Source organism: Solea senegalensis, linkage group LG4, assembly GCF_019176455.1.
Source record: "Solea senegalensis isolate Sse05_10M linkage group LG4, IFAPA_SoseM_1, whole genome shotgun sequence".
NCBI lineage: Eukaryota > Metazoa > Chordata > Actinopteri > Pleuronectiformes > Soleidae > Solea > Solea senegalensis.
The window spans coordinates 24,691,579-24,717,519 of NC_058024.1; the positions used below are offsets into that span (position 1 = coordinate 24,691,579).

General features: G+C 41.8%; 1 protein-coding gene across 1 annotated transcript; it reads right to left on the reverse strand.

Annotated features, from left to right (window-relative positions):
* Positions 1-13,609: 13,609 nt before the first annotated feature.
* LOC122768178 (myosin heavy chain, fast skeletal muscle-like) lies at positions 13,610-24,859 on the reverse strand. Its single transcript, XM_044023977.1, has 40 exons — positions 24,822-24,859; positions 24,517-24,727; positions 24,300-24,443; positions 24,052-24,208; positions 23,945-23,972; positions 23,743-23,854; positions 23,569-23,661; positions 23,368-23,431; positions 23,187-23,285; positions 22,990-23,093; positions 22,772-22,910; positions 22,295-22,413; positions 22,057-22,206; positions 21,803-21,973; positions 21,412-21,718; positions 21,268-21,332; positions 21,022-21,109; positions 20,755-20,872; positions 20,550-20,673; positions 20,337-20,473; positions 19,988-20,243; positions 19,652-19,894; positions 19,391-19,567; positions 19,122-19,267; positions 18,938-19,028; positions 18,184-18,573; positions 17,934-18,060; positions 17,736-17,854; positions 17,428-17,624; positions 17,164-17,347; positions 16,909-17,074; positions 16,646-16,770; positions 16,237-16,545; positions 15,948-16,151; positions 15,728-15,853; positions 15,468-15,638; positions 15,103-15,207; positions 14,498-14,593; positions 14,257-14,388; positions 13,610-13,725 (listed from the first exon to the last, which is right to left on the reverse strand). The coding sequence occupies exons 2-40, from the start codon at positions 24,718-24,720 to the stop codon at positions 13,705-13,707; spliced, it is 5,808 nt and encodes a 1,935-aa protein (XP_043879912.1). The 5' UTR covers positions 24,721-24,727; positions 24,822-24,859; the 3' UTR covers positions 13,610-13,704.
* Between the last annotated feature and the right edge of the window lie 1,082 nt (positions 24,860-25,941).

Consider the following 25,941-nt stretch of genomic DNA (forward strand, 5'->3'; position numbering starts at 1 on the left):
CACTGAGCTGCCATGTTGCTGTATTAGTGTAGAAGCTGGAACCACAACAAGGAACATGGCAGTGAAACCACTGCTCTAACTGTAGACTAGTGTAAGGGGGAGGGCCATTTTGGGAGTGGGCCCAGCACCATTTGCTGATAAAATATATCCTGCCGGGATGGGAATATAACAAACAACAAATAAGATGTGCTTCACAGAGAAAGGTGTGCTTTAATCTTAAGACAACAGCCATTTTAGATATGCAAAACTCTTGAGCAACCTTCAGAAGTACTACGTTAGGCCATTTTGACAACATGTGGTGTTATGTGTGAGGCTGTTGGCAAAATGCAATAATACAATTGTAGCGTCTGATATGAACATATTATTAATGACATGCAAAAACAAATAGTAGTATGGTTTGACTTTTAAATGACCCTGTTTATGTGACAGCTGTGTTGTATTGCTATTTTCCGCCACATAACCAGCTACATAGACTTTATTCATTCATGCATCGTCTACCACTTTATCACAGCACCTCATAGAGACAAACAACTGCTACATAGACTAATGTAAACTAAAAGTGAATTATGAGATGTGTGATGCATGCCCACTGTGTATGATGTATGGAGTACCTATACAATTCACATAAACTCTATGTGATTTACGTTTCTCTCTAAAGACAAGGATTATGTGGTACAGGTGTGAATTGATTTGAAGGCTTAAGAAGCTTCATAGGATGTGCGACAGCCTTCATGTCATGCTTACTTTTGAAAGCTCCTCTCTTTGTAACATTTATTCCTCTCCCACAGAGCTGAACTTTGTCCAGCAGCTCTATCTGGCTCTAGCCAGGATGCTAACCAGTCCCAGGTGCTGTCAGAGCTAGGCTAACACAGTAGGCCCACCTAGACTGCAAAGCCTTGGGTTTCACCTCAAACCACAGGCAGCCCTCACTCCCAGATCCTAACTATACCATAAAAATGCTGCAGCTGAATTGGGCTAACCCTTGTGCAAGCATGGCTTGTCATGCATTATAACTTTATCTACATTTCTATCGTGTACTATGAATCTCAAACATATTTCTAAGTTATATGGATAGAGTTTGTTTGCTCTTGTTAAATACTCTGTAAGCTTTGAACAATAGGGGATTGCTCAATGCTTCCTGAGGGGAAACAAATACAGGATTAACATGATGAAGGGATGCAAAACCTGAAATCAAGTGGCCACTTTCAAATCTAGATTTATGAGTTGTCTTATGTAAATCCTGATCCCTGAACCAGAAGTAAGATCTTTTCCCCAACTTGTTCTACTTATTAGCCCCAACACTACCTTTCCTTTTGAGGTGTATACCTACTTTCAAAGTCTGGTTGATATAAAGTTAAGCAGTGGAACTAATCTAACTTTCCTTTTGAGTTGTTGGTCTGAATGCTGTATTAAAGTATTTCACAATACAAAACCTCAGAAATTCAATATCGGTCAACAGAACATGCTGTGTGCTGTTGAAAGGTGAAGTAAGGCAGCTGCTACTTTGATGATCGTAATTCTCCACCTCTTTGTGCCTGTCAGGTGTGGGTATTCAGCCATGCAGGCATATGCAGTCTGCACATTGGATTCATGGCCATTTGCCAGCAATGTGTGAAGGCAGTGTGGTTGCAGACACAGGTACACTTCGTGGAGGAGGGGGGTTCACAGTGTCTACGTGCCGGAAAAATGATTTGACAGGGGCCAGGCTATGGGGGCAGGAAAGAGAAGAGGAGGAGGAAAGGGGGAGGATGTACTATGATAAATCTCCTTTACAGTGCACTAGGCTCTACCACCATGCTGTGCATATAGATATGCCATATGCATTGTGCACAATGCATACAAAGAACAAGCTAAATAACACGTAATTCCTTCCATATCGCATCCATCACCGTCCATCCGGCATCCAAACACTCCTGTAAACTTCCCTCCATCTCACCTACCAATTTCTTGAGCACCGCCCAACCCTTATCTCCCATTCCTCCCCATTTCATCTGCCCCAGTTGAAGCCACCACCTTCCAAACCAGAGGGTCTAGATAGTAGCCAAAATGTCGCGATGACATCATTGTTTCCACAGCTACTATCACCCCCATTACCCAAAATCCCATTCGGCAGTGTCATTATCTCACCTGGCATCAGGCCCATGAGTTGTTGCCTGTGCCTCTTGCCCCCAACTCAATTTTAAATACACAAGCATGTAAGTACACATTCACTATGCCATCTCTACCCTGGGGTCTGAGCCAAAGCCTGCAGCAGGCAGCACTGTAAAAACATGTCCCCACTCATCCACTTTCTTGGAGGCCATTTTAACTTGTTGATCTTGTCTAAGCCTGAGGAGAGGAAACAAAGCTGTTCTGCATTTGTCTTCCAATAGAACAGGAATCTGTTTGATCTCACTTTACATTAGCAACGCCGTACACTTACATGTACAAGGAATAGTATACATCACTGTGACCTCAGCTTTAGGACAAAAGATAGGTGACTGTGCCAAGCAGATCCCACCCCACAGATGCAACACTGCTCTTGGCTTATAAGTGAGGCAGAAAGTCCTCAAAGACAAACAGAAACACGACCCCAACTGATACACTGCAAGTGGATGAATTTATATATACAACTTTTCCAGTGTGTTGACCAATCTCTTGACACTGATGGGACAGCACCAGGAGCACTTAATTGAGAATTGAAGACATTTTGGGGGATCAAACTGATTGCTCTTACTTTACATTTCTGAAAGCATTTACATGGCCACAGTTCCATTCATACTAAAATAAGGGCCCTGGGTGCATATGTACTCAAGCTCACATTCAATTCCAGTAGTGGTGATTTCTCTCCAGGAGTTGGTCCCATGTATGTCCTTGCGTAACCTTAGGTAAGCATCCATGGTTACCATTGTCTTCATTGTCTCTTTTGACTGAAAATGGGAGCACGCCACCAAGTTTACTTTAAAGTGTGAGCTATGGGGAGCATGCTCAGTCAGTGCGTAAAATCGCCGTGGTCATAAAATGTGGACGTATCTTTTAAAACTTTACCACTCTGTAAATCTTCATCCTGAATGGTTGATAAATGTGCTGCTTTTTCTCTCTTCAACTGTTTGATGCTACATTACAGGGTCAGCCTAAGGCTAACTGATGTCATCTGATTGTGAGGGCTGATTGTTTTATTTATTCATTCATTCATCCTGTGTGTCCTTATCAATCTCATCTTATTCAGCTACTGTTTGCCTTTCAACCCCACACACAGACCAGATTCTTGTCAGCAACCTGACGTGACATCCCAAGTGAGAGTCCGCTCATCAGGGAGTGAGATGAGCATGAGGTAACCTGCACTTTTGGTGTCGAAACAGAGATACAGAGTGAACGAATTATGGGGAAATTAAACAAAAGCTCCCCATTAAAGCCGCATCCTGGGAAATTTAGCCTTACACAGAGCCGGGTACACGCCTTAGGTTGCCCTCTGTCCTTAACAAACACAAGGATGTGAATAATTATGCAAACCACATTTAGGCTGCACTCTTAAGTCATAAATAACCCATTAGAGTGATCTTAAGATAGCACCAACATTAAAGCAACATTGAACACACAGGTACAAATATAATATGTACCTTGCGGAGGTTATATTTATATTCAGGCCATTTAAAATTGTAACAATTGTAAATACTTTATTTGAATCTATGTGGCCACATGTTAACCTTGCATTGTATGCCTCTTTACAAATGCTGTCTAAGTTGATTAGTGGGTGATGAGCGACTGTTGGTGAGTAACTACAGAAGAATTAGACCAAACATGAAAAACTAGTATTGTACAACTATTAAAAAGAGAGCTATCAAACACATCCAGCCATGTGCCTTTAGTAAACATCTATTCATTTCACAGAAAGTGTTTGACTTTGGAGGCTGCCTTAAAATCAGGTGATCAGGGAGTATGTGTATGTGTGTGTGTGTGTGTGTGTGTGTGTGTGTGTGTGTGTGTGTGTGTGTGTGTGTGTGTGTGAGGGGAAAGATTCTCAGTTAGTTTTGTATTTTAAGTGCTGCAAAAGCACTGATTAAAGAGAATACAGCAAGTTGACACTATAAAGAGACGTGTCATTCCTTTAGGTCTATGTGTCTTTATGCAGGTGCAAAGTTGAAGGGAGAAAGGGAAGGAGGTGAGGTGCCACATGGGCGCATGTTGCATTACGAGGAGGCAGTGGGTGGTAGGGGTGGAAGTGCAGTGGAGATAATCCCCAGCTTTCACCCTAAGCCCTGTGCATGTTGGGCAGATCAGGGACTGAGGGAGGAGTGGTGCTACCCCGTGGCTGTCACCAAGCCCCAAGCCATCCACCTGACCAGCCTGGCAGCTCTGCAGCCAGCAGGCCTGAAGACTCAGTGCTCCTTTGATCCGGAATTGCTGAACAGTCATGGCTAAGACTGGCTAAACGGACTTTGAACTTTGTCCGAAACTGCCCCTGTCCACTCAGCATTATCATGCTCTGAATGTTCTGTTCACATGTAGGGCGTTCTACACACCTAATATTTTAACGCTCATACTATTATTGAGCATCTTGGGACATATAATAAAAGCTTTTGTTACAACTGAATGATGATGAAGTGTCCTGTGCATCAATAGGCAGGACAGAGGGGGGGTCAGTGGGTTAATGTGTTCAACATGGCTATGTGTTTGACCCTGGGGAGACATGAAGATGAGAAGGTCAATCCAGGGGCCAAAAGGTCACAGCACTATTCCAGGCCAAGCCCCGATTCAGCTGGAGACCCAGAGGAAATTCGCCTTCAACCCACACATCACCCAGTATGCTGTGGGGAGCACAAGTTGAGGAGAGACTGTAAGGAGGAAGCTCAGCTGACAGGATGTTCTCCCATCCCAGGACATCTCACTCCCATCAATCTATTCTACACACCAGTCATAATGAAGATGTTCTATTTTCTTTCAAAGCTAATTCACAACAACACCACATTCAGTTTTTACATTTAACAAAGGTGTTTGAATGTTCCTGAAAAGATGCCTATGCTCTAGTGTGGAACTTCTATTGCCCTCTCAGGACTTCTGAGTAATTGCCAAAACACTGCCAGCGTCTCCGTAACATACTGCTCCTTTCTCCCCCCCTCACTCTTACACATACACACACACAAAGGTCACCATTAGATTTGCTGTATTGACAACGATATAATGGCCAGACAGTATCATTATTTCTAAATCACTTTATAGGAACAGTTCCAGAAAACACAAATGCAGTTTTAAAGTAACACATTTTTCAGAAAACAAAACTTGAACAGAGAGACTTGAACAATAGCACAAACCTGGCTCTCAATTAAAACTGAAGTGGAACGGCAATATTGGTAAAAACCTGTGTTTGTCCTACTATTTCTGTAGTCTGCTGTGAAAAAGGTCTATTATGCCAGTTTTATTCAAGACATCACATACACATGTTGCATGAGTTAAATGCCGACAGCTCGCTAACACGGAATAAAAGACCAACTTTCAGTCACAGCATTCCAATTCAAATGCCAATGATCACAGAACATGACGGACATACAGACTTCTGCACCGTGCTGTATATGTGAAGCCAAAATCATGATAGGAATTAAAATATAAAGTAGGCCCTGTTTTATTTATTGGCAGTGAATCCACTTTTGAAACTGTTCACAATCACTACGTTTTCATTCATTGTCCAACAGAATGACATCACTCACTGTGTGCAGCGTGGATGATCATTGGTGATTTCACAATGGTTTGAACACAGTGGAAATTTGTCTATACCTTAAAGTTATGCACTGCACGTTTAAACGGCTTTAAATGAGACCAATTAAAGAGGTCCTAGATGTGAAACCAAAAAAAATCACAGTCACAGTTAATTGGTCCCCCAATTGGCAATAAACTGTTTTCTCTTCCTCAACGGGTCATAACCTCTCCGTAACCTCACAACCACCACCGCTGTCATTATGGCCTTCGCAAGAGCTTCAATCATGTGATATGCAACTTGGCTCCAGCTGTGAAGCCACAGCTTCACACCCATGTCCACTGGCTCGCTGAGTGACTCCATCGTGCACCGACTTTGAACATATAAACAAAAACTGAACACACTGCTGTGCTGGAGGGATTCTTTCAATAGCTAAGATGATTGTTTCCCAATATGCACCACAGAGACACTGTTGTTTCCTTCTTCCTCTTATTGTGAATAACTCCATCGCATTCTCTCCCATGATCAAGGGAGATTCCAGGTGCCATACAAAGGGGTGATGGTTGTGGTGGGGTGGCTGGTTGATTATAGTCAGATGCTGCATTTTCACAGGTCAGAAATGCAGAGGGTTAAATAATCCAGCTCGAGTTCCTTTAATTGTGGTTTTAGTTAGACAAGGAGCTATTTGCCTTATACCCTATGAGAGATTATTAATGGAGTTGATCCCCACAGGTGCCAGATTACACTCACCTGCGTACATGACAATGTCATTCAAATTGCTTCAAGTGGAGATGGGAGTATTTGTTGATGACCGCTCTCAGGAGGATTCAACACAGGTGCGCTCTCTATCAAACAGCGGACGAGCACAACTTGAAACTTGTGTGAAGCGCTTCACGTTCGTGTTCACAGGAAGAGCCGAATCATATCATGCAGGGATTTGCTAAGAGGCTAAACTGAAACACGGCTGACAGAAGCACACAAACAAAGCAACAAAGGCACAATTAGAAGGACCTGCAGTTTCTCAGGCCGAACAAGACAGAGGATCAACAGCCAGCAATCAAGGCAGGAGTTTGTCACAACCACATTTTTCAGAGAAGGCTCTGATCCTGCTCTCTCACACCAATACATGTTGTCCACACATGGAGCCAACTGCTGGGAACTCTTACACCATCTTGACTTACTCACAACACTGCATCCATTCTAAATTACCACTCACTGTGTTCATTCAAGCCCCAGAAAACCCAAACGTGCCTCAGCATATGACCATGTCACACAAAACATCCATAATCATAACGCCTGCCATGTTGGACTAAATAGGGAAGTTGGGGCTCATTAGCCCCGAACAGGTCTTATTATGTGTCATATGTTGCCGAGAGCAGACACAACTGCTGCTCTTCACTCTACAACTATCACTGACTGGACCGTGGCTCGTTCAGTGCTTTTCTGGACGTCACACATTCCTTCAAAATGAGTGAATTCATGTTTGTTTCTGAGTGAAAGTAAACTCTGGGGAGAAGCCCATTTCGATTTGGTGTTGTTTTAGCAAATGGACTTGCTGAGTCGTGTCCAGATACTTCTACCCTGCTACAATGTTCAGGGCTTTATTTCTGTAAACACTGTACAGATGTTCTCAAATTGTCCAAAAAATGATTCACAATTCGACCGAAGATGAAAGCAGCATCCCAGATAACTTGGAGGATATTAAAAATCAACATGGATGTAAAGACCAATAAAAAGCACTTACTGATTACCTCTTCAGTCTTCAACGGCACTAAAAGTTGCAACATTTTAGAAAAACTTTTAGAAACAAAAAATGTTGAAGGGAGTTTGGCGCACAAGTAGTAATGTAAACAGGGACTTTGTTTACTTTTAAATGTTTAATTAAATTTAAAATGAATTTAAGATTTCTTAATTATTAAACTATAGCCTGTAAAACAGACTTAATAGACAAGGTCAGGGTTTATGCCAGAACAGGTCCTAAAGGCGTAACAAATACAAGTTCACACACTCACACAAACAAAAGAAAGTATATGAGAGGTGAATGGAGCAAATTTTGCATAAAAGTGGGAGGGACAAGAACATTCTGGGACTCGCTGATAACACTGCACACCGTCAACATTCTGGGCTCCATTTAATGTGGGATGATCAGGAAGACAAAGCTGCCTTTGAAACACAAAACAGAGCGGAAGAAGACTCATTCTGATGTGTTTTGATCATCCACTGTTACTCTGTCGCGTATGCCTCAGATTTCAGCAGATGTATGATTTATTCAACCTTTACGGGCTATATGTTACTTAATAAACGTAGCAGTATTTATGTTTTGCTGTGAGAATATTTAAATTTGAGTGTGCACCTGTGTACGTGTGCATATTGTTGTTGTTTATGGCCATAGTCATTTAAAAAAGTGAATAAATATAGTAAAAAAGTTAAAAAAAAAGGAAAACTTTTTGAATTATAAGAACTCTAGTTGATTAAAAACATGCCACAGACAGTCACAGAAGGTGGGTAAGGAGTGGCTGGTGTTGATTTTCTCTATATGCCCTTGGCTGTGTGCAAATCACAAGCGTGTGTTGGTGCTGAGGGCCTCACTGTGTGTGTGTGTGTGTGTGTGTGTGTGTGTGTGTGTGTGTGTGTGTGTGTGTGTGTGTGTGTGTGTGTGTGTGTGTGTGTGTGTAAACAGGACCCAGCTACACTGCAAGCAGATAGCTATCGATTAGACAAACCGACGAATGACAGGTCTTATCTGAAACTGGTGTTGGCTATGTGCACTATATGTGTGTGTGTGTGAGGAATAACTGTGGTATGTTTGACGCACTCAAGCTCAGCTTTTGGGCAGGAGGACGTGAGAGAAAGGCCCATGTTGTGCACAATGCTGCTACATTAGTCACATAACTCCACCATCTTGTTTGTCCTATCATTGTGACGGATGAGTGTGTCAGTTCTCGTTGTTCCTCACCCCTCTGCCAGCTCTGCACGTCAGGAAATGAAATTCAAGTGCTGCATGTAAAAAGGAACTTTGTGTGTGTGAGGGTCAAAGGGTCAGCCCTTTTCCTCTCCACGGGATTCTTGCAGTGGTCGGACTAAATTAAATGAGATTACGCTGCTTTATACAATCACTTTAAATCATCAATGTCTTGCCGGTTTAAAAAAAAAACCCTGAAAAACACACCCTTTAGTAACTGTGTCGGTTTTTACTTTAAATGATTTTAAACGGATATAATGAGAGATAAGGATAAGGATGTTTTTCAAAAACACCATATTGTAAAGTCTGGAAAATCTATGTGCAGAAGTTGTGTGATTTTTTTATGGATTACACAAATGAGTTTATGCAATTTTATCTACACTGTGCTTGCTTTTAGATAATTTACATCTCAGCATATATTTTTCACTTTTGCTTTTTAGGGAAGTGTTCTAATTGGTCAAAGTGACCTTGACTACAGGTCCAGGCAAGGCCACTCAAAAGTTATTGCGAGCGAATGCGAAAGATAAAAAGAAATTCCCACCCTGACCCTAAGGGGGCTCCATAGTAATACACAGACAATGTGGCCAAATGATAGTGACAGTTCCCTGTGACAGCTTCACATGAAGAGATCATTTATCCCTGCAGTTGACAAGATGTCACCCTCTGTCTGAATTCACCAGAAGCATAATGAGGCATCTCTATCTGACTGTGCTTCCCGAGGTAAACTCCAGAATATCAATAGGCTTTCAAACGAAGAGGACAAGTACTGACCTGACCTTTGACTTGACCTATCTCTCACAGAGAAGAAATGAGAAACACTGTCAGGGGAAAACGTTAGTATCTTCAGTTTTGAGCTGATCCTTCCTCTTTGTCAGTCAGTAAAGGTCAGGCCACTGAAGCTTCAGTGTTACTGGAAAATTATATGATTTCAAATGAAAAGTGGGAGGGAGGAAAGAAAGAAAGAAAGAAAAAAAAAAAAATCATTTGTCACAATTTCCCCCAAATGGACAGATCTGGCTCGGCAGCGAGTCGGCAGAAGTTCAAACACGGTGTTTAGTGGGATTGGAGAGACTTTCTCACTGAGTGAGGATAACCCAGAGTGTTTGAGGTGGTATATATGATGCAGAGGGCTGGCATCCATGAATTATTTTTGCTCTCTCACATACTCAGTGACACATTATGGTACATTTCAATTCTGTAAACTAAGACTCTTACTGTAAGAGGATCTACACTCATTGTTTGACCTAAGACATAATATTTAAATGATTTCATCTGAGACAATGCTCGTGATTACTGGCCTTATACATGTGACGGTGTATCATATAGTTCCTCTGTCTATAAATATGTATATACTTGCTATCACTTCTCCAGAGAGCAGACATGACAGAAGGGGAAATGCTGTTCTGAATCAGAAGGTGTTTTGCCCAATAAGGTCAAACTCACATCATAATTGAAAGTAAGCCCACGCCACCTCTCTCCTCTCACTCTCGTTACAACCTCTTCGCTCCTCTAAACTACCATGATTTCTATCCTGACCTAACTGACCCTCCTCCTCCTCCTCTCCATCCTGCCACAACCCCACCCTCCGAAACTCTCCCACACCCCCTTGCCCCCGCCCCCTTGCTTTGCCACTGCCTCTCTGCATTGATGTTGATGATTACCACTGAATGGATCTGCAGATTCCCATGGATGTCAGCGGAGCCTTTGGCCTGTGCTGCTGCTCCCCTCCTCCACCACCACCTCCTCATCCTCTCCTGGTCCCTGAATCTACCCTTCTGCTTCTCAAAGGGGATTAAGAGAGAGGGAGAGCGGCAAGGGATGTTGAGGGTGAAAGAGGGTGCTTGCCCAAATGGAGGGATGCTTTGCCATGCAACTGCCTCATCGGAGTCACCTTGCCAATCAAGGTTGTCTCCCAAAATAACCTTGAAATACTGAAGTGCATTTTATGATTTGGGGAAATACACAAACTTTTTTGTCAAAAATTTGGACAACATACTAAACTATGACATTTTGATGACTTTTTGGACGACATACTATACTATGACATTTTTGTCAAATTTTGAACGACATAAAAAACTATGACATTTCATTCAAATTTTGATTGACATACTAAACTATGACATTTTATTCAAATTTTGGACGACATACTATAAACTGTGACATTTTCTACGCCATACCGCAGAATTTTTGTCTATATTACTTCTCCACAAATATGCTATGATCTTTTACTTCTTTATGTTGCTGCAGTTTACTTGTTGTTGTTGTTATTTTAAACTGTGTTTAAATTAAACTTATATAAACAGAAAAACATTTTAGTACAACATGTACTTTTTTCATTTGTGAAATCAGATCCGAACACAATAATTTCACTTTATAGCATGTCTTATTATTATTACATCGCACATGACAGTGAAAGTTTGTCACGTTGACACTCTCTGACATCAGAATGCTAAATATTTAGCAACGCACTGCAAGGCTCAGATTTTTGTCGTGGATAATGCTGGTGTAAAGTCAGACTCATGACAGACCACAACAAAAACAGCCGTCAAGAAGAGGTCAAAGGGCATCAGATTTGTAGTACTGACCTCTGAGCTGTGACATTCTGAGCTAAGGGGACCACCTCAGTCTAGAACAATCCATATATTATGCAAAGAGCATTTTGTTTAACTCAATTTAACTCAAATATTATTTCTTTTAATTGTATTATAATTGCTTGACTTAAATGCTAAAACAAAAACATGACTATGATGATTTCAGACCATAGTTAGAAGTGTCATATTCCACATTATCTTTTTAAAAAAGGCAACAATTTGAAGTGTTGTAGACTATACTTATTTACTCTACAACCATGGTTCTCAAACTGTGGTACATGTACCACTGGTGGTACGCAAGCTTCCTCTGGTGGTACTTCTTCATCAGAAACACTGTCCTACTGCCTATACCAGGGTACTATATGTGATCGGAGATGAGAAATATTAACCAGAGTGTGTAGAAAATTAAACAAATAACATAAAAAAGTCACCTCATCTCTTGCTCCATCTTAATCTAATTTCTCTATATCAGTGTGTGAAGTATGCGAGGAAGAGGAGGAGGGTGAGAGAATAAATAAATAAATAAATCTGCCTCCTGTGAAAAGTCCATGGCTGACTTTGCTTTAACTTTATTTTAACGTTGATGTTACCTTGAGAGCCTAATATTTTCTCAGCTGGTATAAAAAGTTTGAGAACCTCTGCTCTACTGAATGTTACATGTTGTGAAAAAAATCACTTTCACCCTTCATATTTTCCAGCTATCAGGTTGCAGGTCCACATTTCTGACAGCCAGACAGTCGGTGAGCAGGGGGATCAGACAGTGACCCCATCTCCTCTCTGTGCCGCTCAATGTCCAAGGTTGAAATACAGGCAGCTTCACCACTGTAGGTGCAACTGCTGCTGTTGACAAGCCAACTGTCGGATGTTTTTGACCCCAATACATCACCCACACACAGCGTCTCATAAAGAGTCCCGATGTATATCCAGGGGACAGTAAATTCTAAAACCGTTGCTTACAGCTCTATTGTCTGACGTGCAATCCACAGTGAACAGGTGACTGGAGTTGAGTCTCCAGGTTTTTTGAGAGGGGCCACTTGTGTTGTCGTCTCAGGGGTGTGCGTGTATTTTTAAACCCTTTCTTTAAATGGTCTTGTTGTTCTGAGTGTCCTGACAGATGAACTGAAGACAAGGGCGAGGCTTGTCGTCTGACCTTCCTCTAAGTCAAGTGTTTGTTCCCCACACGGGGCAAGAAGGGGATCGTGTTATACGATGTGTAGTAGTTTGAATTCTTTCCTTGTTGAAAGACGATACTGAACTGTCAAAGACGGGGGAAAGGGCTTGGAGCTGAATACCGAGGGCTTCACACGCCCCGAAACAACGCTATATATTAAATAAAAATGTGATACATGATCTCATATGCCCCCCCTGTGTGTTCTTATTTGGAAGAAATACAAATATAGCTGTCTCCTCAGCAATGCTCTTAGCGCTCAGCCATTTGTCACACACTTCACGTCTTATTGTGGAACAACCTTTGATATAAAACACAGACTTCCCCTGTGGTCCTTGTCCCCTGTTCTGTGTGAAACCACTGTGTGCATTAGGTTACATCCAGACATAGCACAGTATGAGGAATACAACTTATATGAATTTAAGATGCACAGAAGGTAGAAATGTGATATAGTTGTTAACTGAGCTTGGAAGTAAGTGTCAGAAACACCATTAAGAGAGTGTGTCAGGACAAATTCCCTTATCAATAAACTGTATTTTAAATATGAAATTGATTAAAGACAAGGGGTTATGGCAGTATTTGGCTTTTGAACACTATTTTTAATGAGCATTATTAACTTTAGTTCAATGCTACAGCGCTGTGCTGTCACTTCAACCTGCCACAAAAGTATTTGGCAAGTGTACTGTCAGAATCTATTTACACAAGGACCATCACGTCAACTGTCATTAGCTATTTAAGGGTTATTTTTGGCTTTTGCATGTACTGAAAAGCTGCGCTTCTTAAACTTGACTCAAATAATCTGAGTGGCCAGAAACTGGCAGAAATGTCTTGACCTTCACCTAGCATGTCTTGTGGTTCACTAATTGGTTTATTTCCATCACAACAACTTGACACGGCGCGGCGTTTGCACCGAAGCACGGGTGAAAACTGTCAGGTCACCAGACTGTCACTTACATTAACACCACACGGTCGACAATTTGCAGTTGCTCTAACCTAAAGGACTTTCACATGATAATAGTCGGCAGCTGACAGTCATGTTATTTTGAATAACTCCCCACTGCTACTGGTTTTTTGTTTGTTTGTTTGTTTTAAATTCATATACTTAAGATAAAATATTTTTTGATGATTTGTCATAAAATTTTCTGCCACATATTCATTTATAAACAACACCACTGAGTAGATATAAAAGTGATAAATGAGTGAACAGGAAAAAGACAGTGAATTGCAAGCAAGTTTATTTGTTGTCGTTACACATTTAAGAACAAGATCATATTGTATGATTTCTTGTGCTGTGTCTCCTTCAGACTGATGCTTATTCTTCTGCCTCTTTTCCCTTTAAATCAAAACAAAAGAGACAGTGAAATGTTGCAGGTTAAGAACAATGATGAAATATTCTGTAAATCATTCTGACATCGAGAGAGCGTTATTATGACACAATGTGGGATCACAACCACAGACTTTAGATAAAAACGAATGTTGTCTTTTGTTCGTGATTTGACCAGATCCCTGAAAACCAGGCGCATACAGGATGGTACTAGTTGTCAATTACCCTTATGTCTACTCATGTAACCGTGTTGTCCGTCTATTATCCTCTAAATGGGAATTTACAAAAAAGAGTATTAACCCTTCAGGAAAATGTTTACCGACTTTAGAAATCAAGAAAATATGTGGTTATTGATCAGGGAATTATATGCACAACTTTTCTTTTCTTCTGTAGGTGATCAACATCAGTTTGAATCTTTGCGGCCTCTACCTCCTTTTGAAGTCAGTGGAGTCGCCCTCCAGTGGCTAACTGCTACTTCCTTCCTATGTCAGTAGTTTATGATCACAACTGAATGAAGAGAATAATGAAAAATCTACATACCCTGCCGATATCACGGCTCTTGGCCCTCAGCTTGTTGACCTGAGTCTCGGCGATGTCGGCTCGCTCCTGAGCCTCCTCCAGCTCGTGCTGAATCTTCCTGCACCTGCACAGGTGACTGTTGGCCTGCTCCTCCTGGACGGGACAGAGTCAAAGTTGCCAGTATTGTATTACCTTTGCCACTGTGACACGCTCACTGCGGTGAAATCATGCTGCACCGGCGATGCTCTGTGTTCACACTCACCGCCTCCTCAGACTGCCTCTTGTAGGCTTTCATTTTGAGCTGCAGCTTGTCCACCAGATCCTGAAGTCTGGCAATGTTCTTCTTGTCCTCCTCAGTCTATAGGCAGGACACAGCATATAGTCTGAGACCACAACTAAAGGCAGTTCCACTAACCCGTCTTGTTTTTGGAATATCATTAAAAAATACTTGCATGCGGCACATTCATCTGTTCCACAGCATTTTTAGAAAGAATGACAACACACATTTAAATTATGACTATATTTTCACTATCACTTCTTGTGAATCCTCCATTTCTTTCAAATCAGTCAAGAGTTCTTCCCTCTTCACAGAGAAAATGAGTTAAAACATCTCCAAATGATGTGTGTATCCTAAGCAACAGCTGCAGGAATAATAGTTTTCATTTCTAGCTGCAGTGCACTCTCACTGTATCATCACAGATATTATATACAGTATATGATGGGGATTCATGCCCTCTAGGGGTAAAAAACATAACTTACATCCAGTTTGTCTTAAGAAGCAGACTTCAGATATTCTCGAGTCAAATAATGTCCTTTGCACCTAGTTTCCTGTGTACTCTATTAGATTTTTGTTTGAGTTTTGTTTACCTGATAAGTCAGTTCCTTCACTCTGCGTTCATATTTGCGGATGCCTTTCACGGCCTCAGCTCCGCGCCTCTGCTCAGCCTCGACTTCAGCCTCGAGCTCCCGAACCTTGATCACAAAAAGACAACCGGATTTCATCAGTTCAAGATTTAGGTTCTCTGGTTTTAGCAGAAAATAATCCAGTATAAATGTGTGTATAAATAAGGATGTGATATTAAGTTTTTGAGGATGTTCACATTCTTATAGTGTGAAATAATAGGGCTGTTTACTTCATCCGAGGTAGAAGCAAAGATTAGAAGTGAAAGATGTCAATTTCACTTACAATCAAAAAGCACAGGGGCATAAAAAAAAAAACGAAGCTGACTTACTCTAGCCTCCAGTTTCTGGAGCTGCTTCTTGCCGCCCTTCAGGGCCAGATTCTCAGCTTCGTCAAGGCGGTGCTGCAGGTCCTTCACTGTCACCTCCAGGTTCTTCTTCATCCTCTCCAAATGAGCGCAGGTGTCCTGCTCCTTCTTCAGCTCCTCTGCCATCATGGCAGCCTGAAAACACGACAACAGCAGCCATGAGCACAGACATCGCTCCAATACCAGAGAGAAGTAAGAACTGTGTCAAATTCATTTTGGCTCACATCAGTGATGGCCTTCTTGGCCTTTTCTTCTGCATTTCTTGCTTCCTGAATAGCATCTTCCACTTCTCCTTGAATCTGCACCAGGTCAGCCTCCAATTTCCTTTTGGTGTTGATGAGATTTGTGTTCTAAAAATAAAATATACATATTAATTTTTTCTTTGAATTCAAGAAACTGTTTAACAGGAATTTAACAGCACCTGTATAATACAGTTTATAAGACCTGAGAGTGCAGTAGTCCCACACGCTCACTGGCATCAACCAGCTCCTGTTCAGCCACTTTGCGGCCTCTCTCCGTCTGCTCCAGTGCGGCTCTCAGCTCCTCGATCTCAGCCAGCATCAGGTTGTTCCTGCGCTCCACCATGGCCACCTGCTCCTTCATCTCCTCATGACCTCTCAGAGCTTCATCAAGGTGCAGTTGTGCATCCTGAAATCAAAACAGCTCCTCAGTTTACATATATCAGAGACACTCTGCTGTCTCCTGATGCATAATTTACATATGAATGTCTAACCTTCAGCTGTCCTTGCACGTTCCTCAGCTGTTTCTGGGCCTCAGAAGCCTGGCGGTTGGCGTGGCTCAGCTGAATCTCCATCTCATTGAGGTCTCCCTCCATCTTCTTCTTGACTCTCATGGCATCATTCCTGCTCCTGATCTCTGCATCCAGGCTGCTCTGCATGGTCTCGATCACCCTCTGGCTGTTCCTCTTGATCTGCTCAATCTCCTCGTCCTTCTCTGCAAGTTTCCTGTCAATTTCGTTCTTCATCTGGGTGAGTTCCAGCTGGACACGCAGAATCTTGGACTCCTCGTGCTCCAGAGTGGCCTATGGAATTAAATGCAAGAACATTTTCTTGGTAAACTTTTAGTTTCTCACCTGTGTATTTTCCATGACAAGCATGCATTTGAAATGTGATTATTGATACCTCGGCCTCCTCAAGGGCAGTTTGGATTTCTGCTTTCTCAGTCTCTGCTGACTTTTTCCCTTTTTCCAGTTCATGAATGGTTTTTCCTGATTCACCAATATGTTCAGTCAAATCAGTGATTTCCTCTGTTGAAAAAAAACAAACAAAAAAAAACAACAACATAAAATCAAGTAATGCTCAGAGTTTATTGTAATGTGTTCCATACAATATGTGATGGAGGATGTATTTATCATAACAGTAACATTCAGGATTTAGAGCCTTACGATGCAGGTTCTTGTTCTCCCTCTTCAGGGTCTCCAAGTGATCCAGAGCTTCTTCGTATGAGTTTTTAATCTTGAACAGCTCGGTGCTCATTGACCGACACTCCTTCTGAGATCCCTCCAGCTCTGCCTGGCTCTCCTCAAACTTCTGCTTCCACTCAGCAAGAATCTGAAAGTATAACGAACAAGTGAGTACTTTCTGTAACTTCATGTTTACAAGTAACAACATACATTTTGCCAAAATTAATAAACACTGACCTTATCGAAGTTTCTTTGCTTCTTGTCCAGGTTAGAAGCCAGAGCATTAGCTCTCTCCACGTCAATCATCAGGTCTTCCACTTCACCGTGAAGTCTCTGCTTGGTCTTTTCCAGAGAGGCACATTTTGCATTCACAGCCTCAATGGCTTCCTCTGCATCCTGAAGACGCTGGGCAAGTTTTTTCCTGTTTAAAGATGTAAGATATGGATTTTTATAATAATAAAATGCATGCGGAAACATTGTGATTTCAGAGCTGTTCATTACTTGGCCTCCTCCAGCTCCTCAGTGCGCTGAATGGCATCAGTTTCGTATTTGGTTCTCCACTGAGCCACCTCGCTGTTGGCTTTGGACAGCGCCCGCTGCAGCTCAGCCTTGGCCTCCTGCTCCTCCTCATACTGCTCTCTGAGCAGATCGCAGTCATGGCGGGATGACTGAACAGCATGAGCCAGGGCGTTCTTGGCCTAATGATGACATAATACAACTTAATTACAATTCTCTTCACATTTCTCTTTACAAAAAACAAAAATCTGGACAATTTTTAGCAACATTCACCAAAGGGTATAATGTCGTACCTTGACTTCTTCTTCAAAGTGCCGTTTGAGCTCCTCAGTCTGTTGAATATAAGCCTGTTTGCCTCTTGTAAGCTGTGAAACAAGAGACTCCTTCTCCTCCAGCTGACGGCCAAATTCCCCTGATCGACGAAAAACAATTACTGTCCATCCTCTTTAGTAATTTGTGTCTGTGTTAATTTTTATAGATGTTGCACTCACCATTTTCGGTCATGAGCCTGGATCTTTGCACATTCATGTCGTTTAACTGACGCACGTTTTCGTCGTTCTTGCTCTTTAACTCACTCAGTTGATCCTCAAGCGTGCGGCACATCTTCTCAAGGTTAGCCTACATAAACCAGCATGGAGAGAAAAATGAGGTCAACCATTGGCAAACAGTTTCTACAGACAATAAAACACAACATTGCTGTAATTGTTTTTATTCTTTACAAATGGCGCTGATAAATGTCACCTTTGATTTGGCGACAGACTCCATATTGCTTGAAATGTCATCGACCTCCATCTTGAATTCACTCTTCTCCTTCTCCAGCTTCTGTTTGACTCTCTGGAGGTTATCGATCTGTTCCCCGAGCTCTGCCACACTGTCGGCCTGTTTCTTGCGCAGAGCGGCAGCGGTAGCCTCATGGTGCAGGGTGGACTCTTCAAGATCACGACGCAGCTTCTGAAACTCGGCCTCTCGTTTCTTGTTCATCTCGATCTGCACAGATGTGGCTCCTCCAGCTTCTTCCAGCCTCTCGCTGATCTCCTCGAGTTCCCTGGCGAGATCGGACCTCTGCTTCTCCACCTTGGCCCGAGCAGCTCTCTCAGCCTCAATCTCCTCCTCCAGCTCTTCAATACGAGCCTGTGAAAAGTACAACATATTTTACACTACATTGCTTTTATCATAAATTATCAGAAGAATCAAGAACATCATTCCGAATGACAAAGAGAGACTAAAAAGACCTTTCTGTTCTGACAGCAAACCATGAGACAAAGTTAAGACTGAAGGTGGGGATGCTATGAGGATGGCATGTTAAAGAAAATACACTCAAGTGTTAGTAAGTTTAAGTTCTGAATAGCTTAATTAAAAGATGCAAGTGAACCAAAAAGGAGTGATACAATTTTAGTTAGAACTGTTCCTGACTTTCATTATGTCCATCCATTTCTATTAGGAAGTGTAAGGTAAATGTTTAATTTATTTTGATTAAGACAAATTCAACAATTACCTGCAGTTCCTTGATTTTCTTATGCAGCTGGACACTTAAAGCCTGTTCATCTTCGATCCTGCCGAGAACCTGGCTCATCTCAAAGTCTCTCCTTCAATCCCAAAAAATAATGAACAAAACATTCAGTCATTCAGTTATTTTAATGAAATGTTGGGACTTAAATTCATATCTCGGTCTCACATACTTCTTTAATTTCTCCTCAGTTTGCTGCTTGTCGTTCTCCAGATCCATTATGGATTCATGGGCCAGTTTCAGGTCTCCTTCAAGCTTTCGTTTTGCTCTTTCAAGATCCATGCGGAGCTTTTTCTCCTGCTCCAAGGAACCTTCAATCTAGACAATCATATATATATACAGTGCTGTCACATTATCTGTATACATGTACAGTAAATCTAAATAACCCGTGTGTACCAGAAACCTCCTTGCTGATTTAAACAGAAACACAGAGAAACTCACATCATCCACTTGCTGCTCCAGCTTCACTTTGGCCTTTGTCAGAGTGTTGACTTTGTCTTCCTCTGCTTGCAGATCATCTAGCGTCTGCTGATGGGCCTCTTGGAGAGCTTTCCTCTCTTTGCTCAACTTGGCAATGGTCTCATCTTGAGAAGCCATTTCTTCAACCAGATTTTTAACCTTAGAATTTTAAATAAATTGAGTTTAAATATGTGATAGAAGTAGAATTTTCACCGTTGAGTAAACAGAATTTATGGCTGTCACCTTATTCTCCGTGGCATGTTTCTCCTTTTCCACCTTGGCCAGTGTGAGCTCCAAGTCATCGATGTCTTTCTTCAACTCGGAGCATTCGTCCTCCAGCTTCCTCTTCTTTGCAGTCAACTCTGAATTCATTTCCTCCTCATCCTCCAGTCTCTCAGCTGTTTCTTTGACTTTGGCCTCAAGCTGGATTTTTGCTTTAATGAGCCCCTCGCACCTTTCCTCAGCATCAGAAAGGTTTTCACCTTCCTGGATTCACAATGACACACAAACAAAATACCGTTTGTTTTTCGAAATCCAGGATCCCTGAAATATCAACTTTCCTCTCTCTGTCAAACTTACAGACTGAATTTGCAGCTGCAAGTCATTTTTCTCCTGCAGGAGAGAAACCATCTTCTCCTCCAGATCTTTCTTCTTGGCCAGAGCCTTTGCTAGCTCCTCTTTGGTCTTTTCAAAGTCCTCTTTCATTTGGGCCATCTCTTTCTCAGTCTCTGCACTCTTCAGAAGAGGTTTGATTCTGAAGTACAGCTTCATCCATGGCCAGGTTTTGACATTCATGAATGAGCGGATGTTGTATTGAATAGAGTAAATAGCCTCCCTGAGGATACGAAAGAGAAAACAATGCTTATTTCACATGTTTTATAAAACACATAGTCCTTCAGGAAGAGTCATAATTGAAGAGGGTAACCACCTTCTCTGCATCATCTTGACAAATTCCTGTCTCATCAAGAAAGCTCTGCAAACAGCCTGAGTCATTGTGACGAGCTCAACCAGTTTCTCATCTCTCATCTCCTCAAGTACACCCAGCAGTCCAGCCTTGAAGAATACCTATTTAGAGAGGCAATGACAGTGACTTTACTAACTGCATTGTGAATCTGATAATCAAGTCTGTTTATTTATTTACCTTGGTGTGGCCAAATCTGTACTGTGATTTGTCCACGCTTATGGATTCCAATAGTTTCTCTGAGGCCTTCTTGTTGTCAATGAACTGCCCCTCAGGGATGACGCTGGCATTCAGCACTTTGTATCTGAAACAATTTAGTTGATGAGATGATCTAAAAATAAAGAACAATCATGTGGTGTGTCAGGTAAATAAACAGCTACGGCACCTCTGCTTGAAGTCACCGTAGAGGATTCTGCTGGGAAAACCTTTCCTGCAGATCCTGATGCCTTCCAGCACACCGTTGCACCTGAGCTGGTGGATGACCAGGTGGTTTTCCATGAGACCTGAAACCGTAACAGGGACAACAAACAGTGTCGTATACATTAAGATCCCGACAAACCTCAGAGTCATGGAGTTGTAGGTTCATGAGAGGTCATTAAATAAAGCAACTGTGTGAAGTTGAAGTGTAAATATGACTTTTTTTGGGACCCACCTGGTGTTTTTGATTCGTTGGGAATGAGACAGCGCACAAAATGTGGGTGAGTGCTCCTTAAGTTGGTCATCAGCTTCCCCAGGTTTTCCTGATTATGAACACAGCGTTTATAATTTCTATGTCAAAAAAATGACATTAACATAACTGCACATAATATTTTGATCAAGGCAATTCTATAAATGTGTATTGACCTGCAACAAATATACATAAACCAATTCAAGATCATAAAAAATAAGAAAAGATTACCCTGAAGAGAGCTGAGACAGTCTGGAAGGAACCTCCCTTCCTCTTGCCAGCCTTCTTTGCACCGTCTGTGAAAGACATTTTTGGCTTTATTTTCATTTCCAACAAAAATGTTGTTTATGTTGCATTCTACATGTGATTTTGTACCTTCTCCTGAGGCATGTGCTGCATAGAGGTAAGCCAGCAGTTTGACTGAAGACTTCTGGTAGAGCTGAACCACTGAGTCATTCAGAGGATCCTTGTTCTTGTCCAGCCAGCCAAGAACATTGTAATCAACAGTGCCAGCATAGTGCACCAGAGAGAAGTGGGCTTCAGCTTTGCCTTTGGCAGGTTTAGGTTTCTGGAAGGGGGCACTTTTACCAAGATGCTGGTCGTACAGTTTGTTCTTGAAGGTTATGTCAGTTGCCTTGGGGAACATGCACTCCTCTTCCAAGATGGAGAAGATGCCCATTGGCTATTCAGAGGAAATTATGAATTAAAACAAATCCTTCAACCTAATTATTCTGTATTTGAGAATATACAGCAGCATGTGACTCACCTTCTCAATAAGCTCAATGCAGGCTGCCAAGTCCATACCAAAGTCAATGAACTCCCATTCAATTCCCTCTTTCTTGTACTCTTCTTGCTCCAGGACAAACATGTGGTGGTTGAAAAACTGTTGCAGCTTTTCATTGGTGAAGTTGATGCACAGCTGCTCCAAGCTGTTGAACTTGAAGGGCAAATGACACAGGACCTAGATTTTATTGTACTGTATCAACCAGAATTTGAAAAAATGCAGGAAGTTTTACTTACATCAAAGATTTCAAAACCCGCAATGTCTAAGACACCGATAAAGAAGTTCCTGGGCTGCTTGGTGTCCAGCATCTCATTGATTCTGACGACCATCCACAAGAACATTTTCTCATAGACAGACTTGGAGAGAGCCATGACGGAATTATGCACCTAAACATGGAAAGAAATTAAATTATTGCACTCTCTTATTGGTACTAATATGTGAGACCATATTATGTATGTTCTTAATATAAATTACCTGTGGTACAGTTTGACCTTTCACCACCATTTCATTGCCGACCTTGACTCTCGGGTAACACAAGGCCTTGAGCATATCAGCCGAGTTCAGGCCCATAAGGTAAGCAATTTTATCAGCCTCTGCAAAAAAAAAAGAAGCAAACCAAAGACAGTAACAAGTCAGAAGCTATTCAGCACGTTCTGCACAAGGGTTTGGTGCCAGATTGGATGTGCCAAACTGCGACAGCATCTTGGAGACACCTTTATAAGATGATCAACACACTGACTCCTCTCAAAGCTAAGGACTTCGGTCATTTGAACTCTTTACCTGTTAAAACATAATCCCTCTAGATTGTGCTTGGCTTTATCCAAACAATGTATCCAGATAATTCACTTACTGATTCACTTTCACATAAGTCTTTTTGGACAGTGATATAAGACATCACTGAATATACAGTCAAGACTCTGAATATCAAACTTTGAAAAACGACTCATTTACCCTCAGTGCCGTCAGGCTCGGCCTGCTCTTCGCGCTGCTTCTGCTTGAATTTCATGTTTCCATGGTGCATCACAGCTCCGGTCAGCTTGTAGATGCTCATCTTCTCCTCTGAGGTGAAGCCCAGGATGTCGATGGCAGTCTGCAGAAGGAAGCGTCCAAAAAAATGACAACAGTGCAACGTTCACTCCTCCCCTCCCCTCTGCAGCGTGTTCACTCACATCAGTGGCGATGAACTCTTCGACGTCATTGATGCTCTTCACAGTGATTTCCCCGTGACTGATCATGGGGAAGTCGTAGGGGTTGGTGGAGATGAGTAGCGCCTCTGAAAAATAATCATGGTGCTTGGTTATACAGTCTCAGGTAAAGCATATATTTTATCTATAAAATGATTAACTCTATGGCTGTAATTGCTCACCTATGAGCTCAGGTTTGTGGCCTGTTGCGAGCTGATAGAAGATGTGATAACTTCTCTCAGCAGAGAGCTGGAACGTCACTCGAGACTTCTCCAGGAGATCTAAAAAGTCAAGGCAACAACAAGGTAGTTTCCAGTGTGTCCTTTCATCAAATCCTCTGGATAATGAGAGCTGGAAGCTTACATGTTTCAATATCAGCGGAGGCCAACTTTCCAGTCGTTCCAAAATGGATTCTGATGAATTTTCCCTACAATTGAAATCAGACATCAGTGGCCTAGAAGTGAAACGACTAGTGCTTTAATCCTCTCATTCTTCAAACTCACAGACAATCTGAGAACAGATAATACTTTGGAGCAGCAGGATTTGTATCACTTTTTAACTTACAAAGCGGGACGAGTTGTCATTCCTCACAGTTTTGGCATTCCCATAAGACTCCAGCAGGGGGTTAGCTGCAATGATTTGATCCTCCAGCGACCCCTGAGAATGTCATTGCATGGATGTTTTAGTATTTTTCTTTGGTTATTTGCATGAAAACATAGATTACATTACTGTATATACCTGCATTTTCCCAGGAACTGACTCAGCTTTTTTGCCTGCAGCCGCCGCGATTGTCGCAAAGTACTGGATGACACGTTTGGTGTTGACAGTCTTCCCTGCACCGGATTCTCCACTAAAATGAGTCGTGTTAAACAATTATATGGTATGTATTATGCCTGACACAATACAAAACAGAAACAATCAATTTACAGTGGTGACTTACGTAATCAGGATCGACTGGTTCTCACGATCTGTTGAGAGAACGTAAAACAGTAAAGCACACGAAAGAGGAAATTCAGGCCTCTCTGTAGCAAAGAAAATGATGAATACCTTGGAGCATGAACTGGTAGGCATTATCAGAGATGGAGAAGATGTGGGGTGGAGCCTCAATCCTCTTTTTTCCTCTGTATCCAGAGACGACCTTTGCGTCGTACACTGGGAGCCACTTGTAGGGGTTCACAGTGACGCAGAAAAGCCCTGAGTAGGTCTGTGTTCAGAAGAAGAAGAGGACACAGTGTGTGTTACATATACAGGACACAGAGATATTCATTATTTCACACTTTTATGTCTGGTCTTACGTAGATCATCCATGCCGCATAACGCTCTTTGAGGTTATACAGCACAGAAGGCTCACTGAGGTGGGTCATCATGGCCATGTCCTCAATCTTATCAAACTTCGGAGGGTTCATGGGAAAGATGTCGTCGTCCTTCACGGTGAGTGTCTGCATGGATACAGTGTGAGATTAGCGCGCGTCATCTTTGTGAAATTATAGGGAGTTTTCCACTTGTACAAACCTTCCCACCCTTGACTTCCACAGTGGCTTTGCCGCCTTCTCTTTTCACCACTTTGCCTTTTAAATACATCTCAGACGGCTCCGTCACAAAATAGGCTGTTTTGGCATCAAAGGGAGTGTTTTGAGCCTCGATTCTTTCCCTCTCAGGTTTACGGAGGTAAAGGGCCGCCGGGCCAAAACACTCCATTTCCGCATCCCCACTCATGGTGACTCTGTGAAAATGAAACATTTCCATTGGTATACAAAGACAGATCATGTAAGACTGGACTTTAAAGCATTATCTCCATTTGCATGAGCGTTATTTACCTGTTTGTTGTTCAGTGATGCAGCTGCTGATTGGACTACTAAAAAGTCAAATGCAATTTAGAATCAGAAAAACCCAGATAATTAACTTTAAGCCATAGACTTCTGATAAAGTGTGATGGTGGACTCACCTTCTTTGGTAGCCTCCTTCCTGTCCAACACTTTTGTGGAGCCCGGGAGTTCCCCTTTTATACTGAAATCTCTGGGCCTCCACAGAGGAGCAACCCTCCTGTTTAGGTCATTGGGCTTGTGTCAGAAGAATGGTATCAGATGTCCTCCCAATTCCATCATCACAACTGTTGTCGCTGTATCCTGTATCATAAAAAGACAAACATTGCATTAAACCCCAGATTAAGTTTTCAAATTCCTGACCAAAATCTTATACCACTGGGTTAAGAGTGTATTTCTGCTTGTGATGCTTTATGTGCATCTGATTGGAGGAATAAAATAAATACTGTAAGTCTTGTATATTAAAAAATAGGAATAGTTTTTTTTGTTTTTTTTTTAAATAATCTCTATAAATATGAAACATAGAATATGTTTTACTACAAATACATTCTCCGTTTTCAAAACTGGACTAAACCTTTCCGGAGTGACAGCCTTGCGAACATATTTTAAGCCAAAGGCCCAAGTGTATATTTGAAGCTAATTTTAAGATCCATTATAGTCCATTATGCCGTTGTGTTTTCTCGCTGAAGAAAGTCGACACCTCGGACACAGCGAAAGTTGTCTCTTGTGGTTTGGATTCAGTTGCAATAAAAGGCGACATTCAATACGTCTGGCCTTTCTTTCCAGACTTATTTGGACTTAAACAAATATAGCAGCCAGCCCGGCAAATTCCCAAGCTCTTACTTTTGCAATTGTTTACAAATGCATCGAAGGCTTCTGCTAATTACATGTCAGATGTTCTTCAGCGTCCTATTACTAAGCACCTCTGAAAAAATGTCTACACCGTGAAGCTGTTTAATGCTGCAATGATTGACTCAATCATAAACTCATCAACTTCCATTCTGTTCTTTTTTTTTCTGGTAGTGATTATGTTCTTCTCACTTTAATAATTCCGGTAGGTGTGTGGTGTTGGCACTGCTTATTCTTATGCTTGTAGGACTCTGATGCTACGTTG

Coding starts and splice junctions, on each gene's coding strand:
- LOC122768178 (XM_044023977.1), bottom strand. CDS start 24,720: ATGAGTGGGGATGCGGAAATGGAGTGTTTTGGCCCGGCGGCCCTTTAC. Junction 19,268..19,390: donor TGGAGCAGCAAGTGGATGAT/GTGAGTTTCTCT, acceptor ATGATTGTCTAG/ATTGAAGGTTCCTTGGAGCA. Junction 18,574..18,937: donor AGAAAATCAAGGAACTGCAG/GTAATTGTTGAA, acceptor TACTTTTCACAG/GCTCGTATTGAAGAGCTGGA.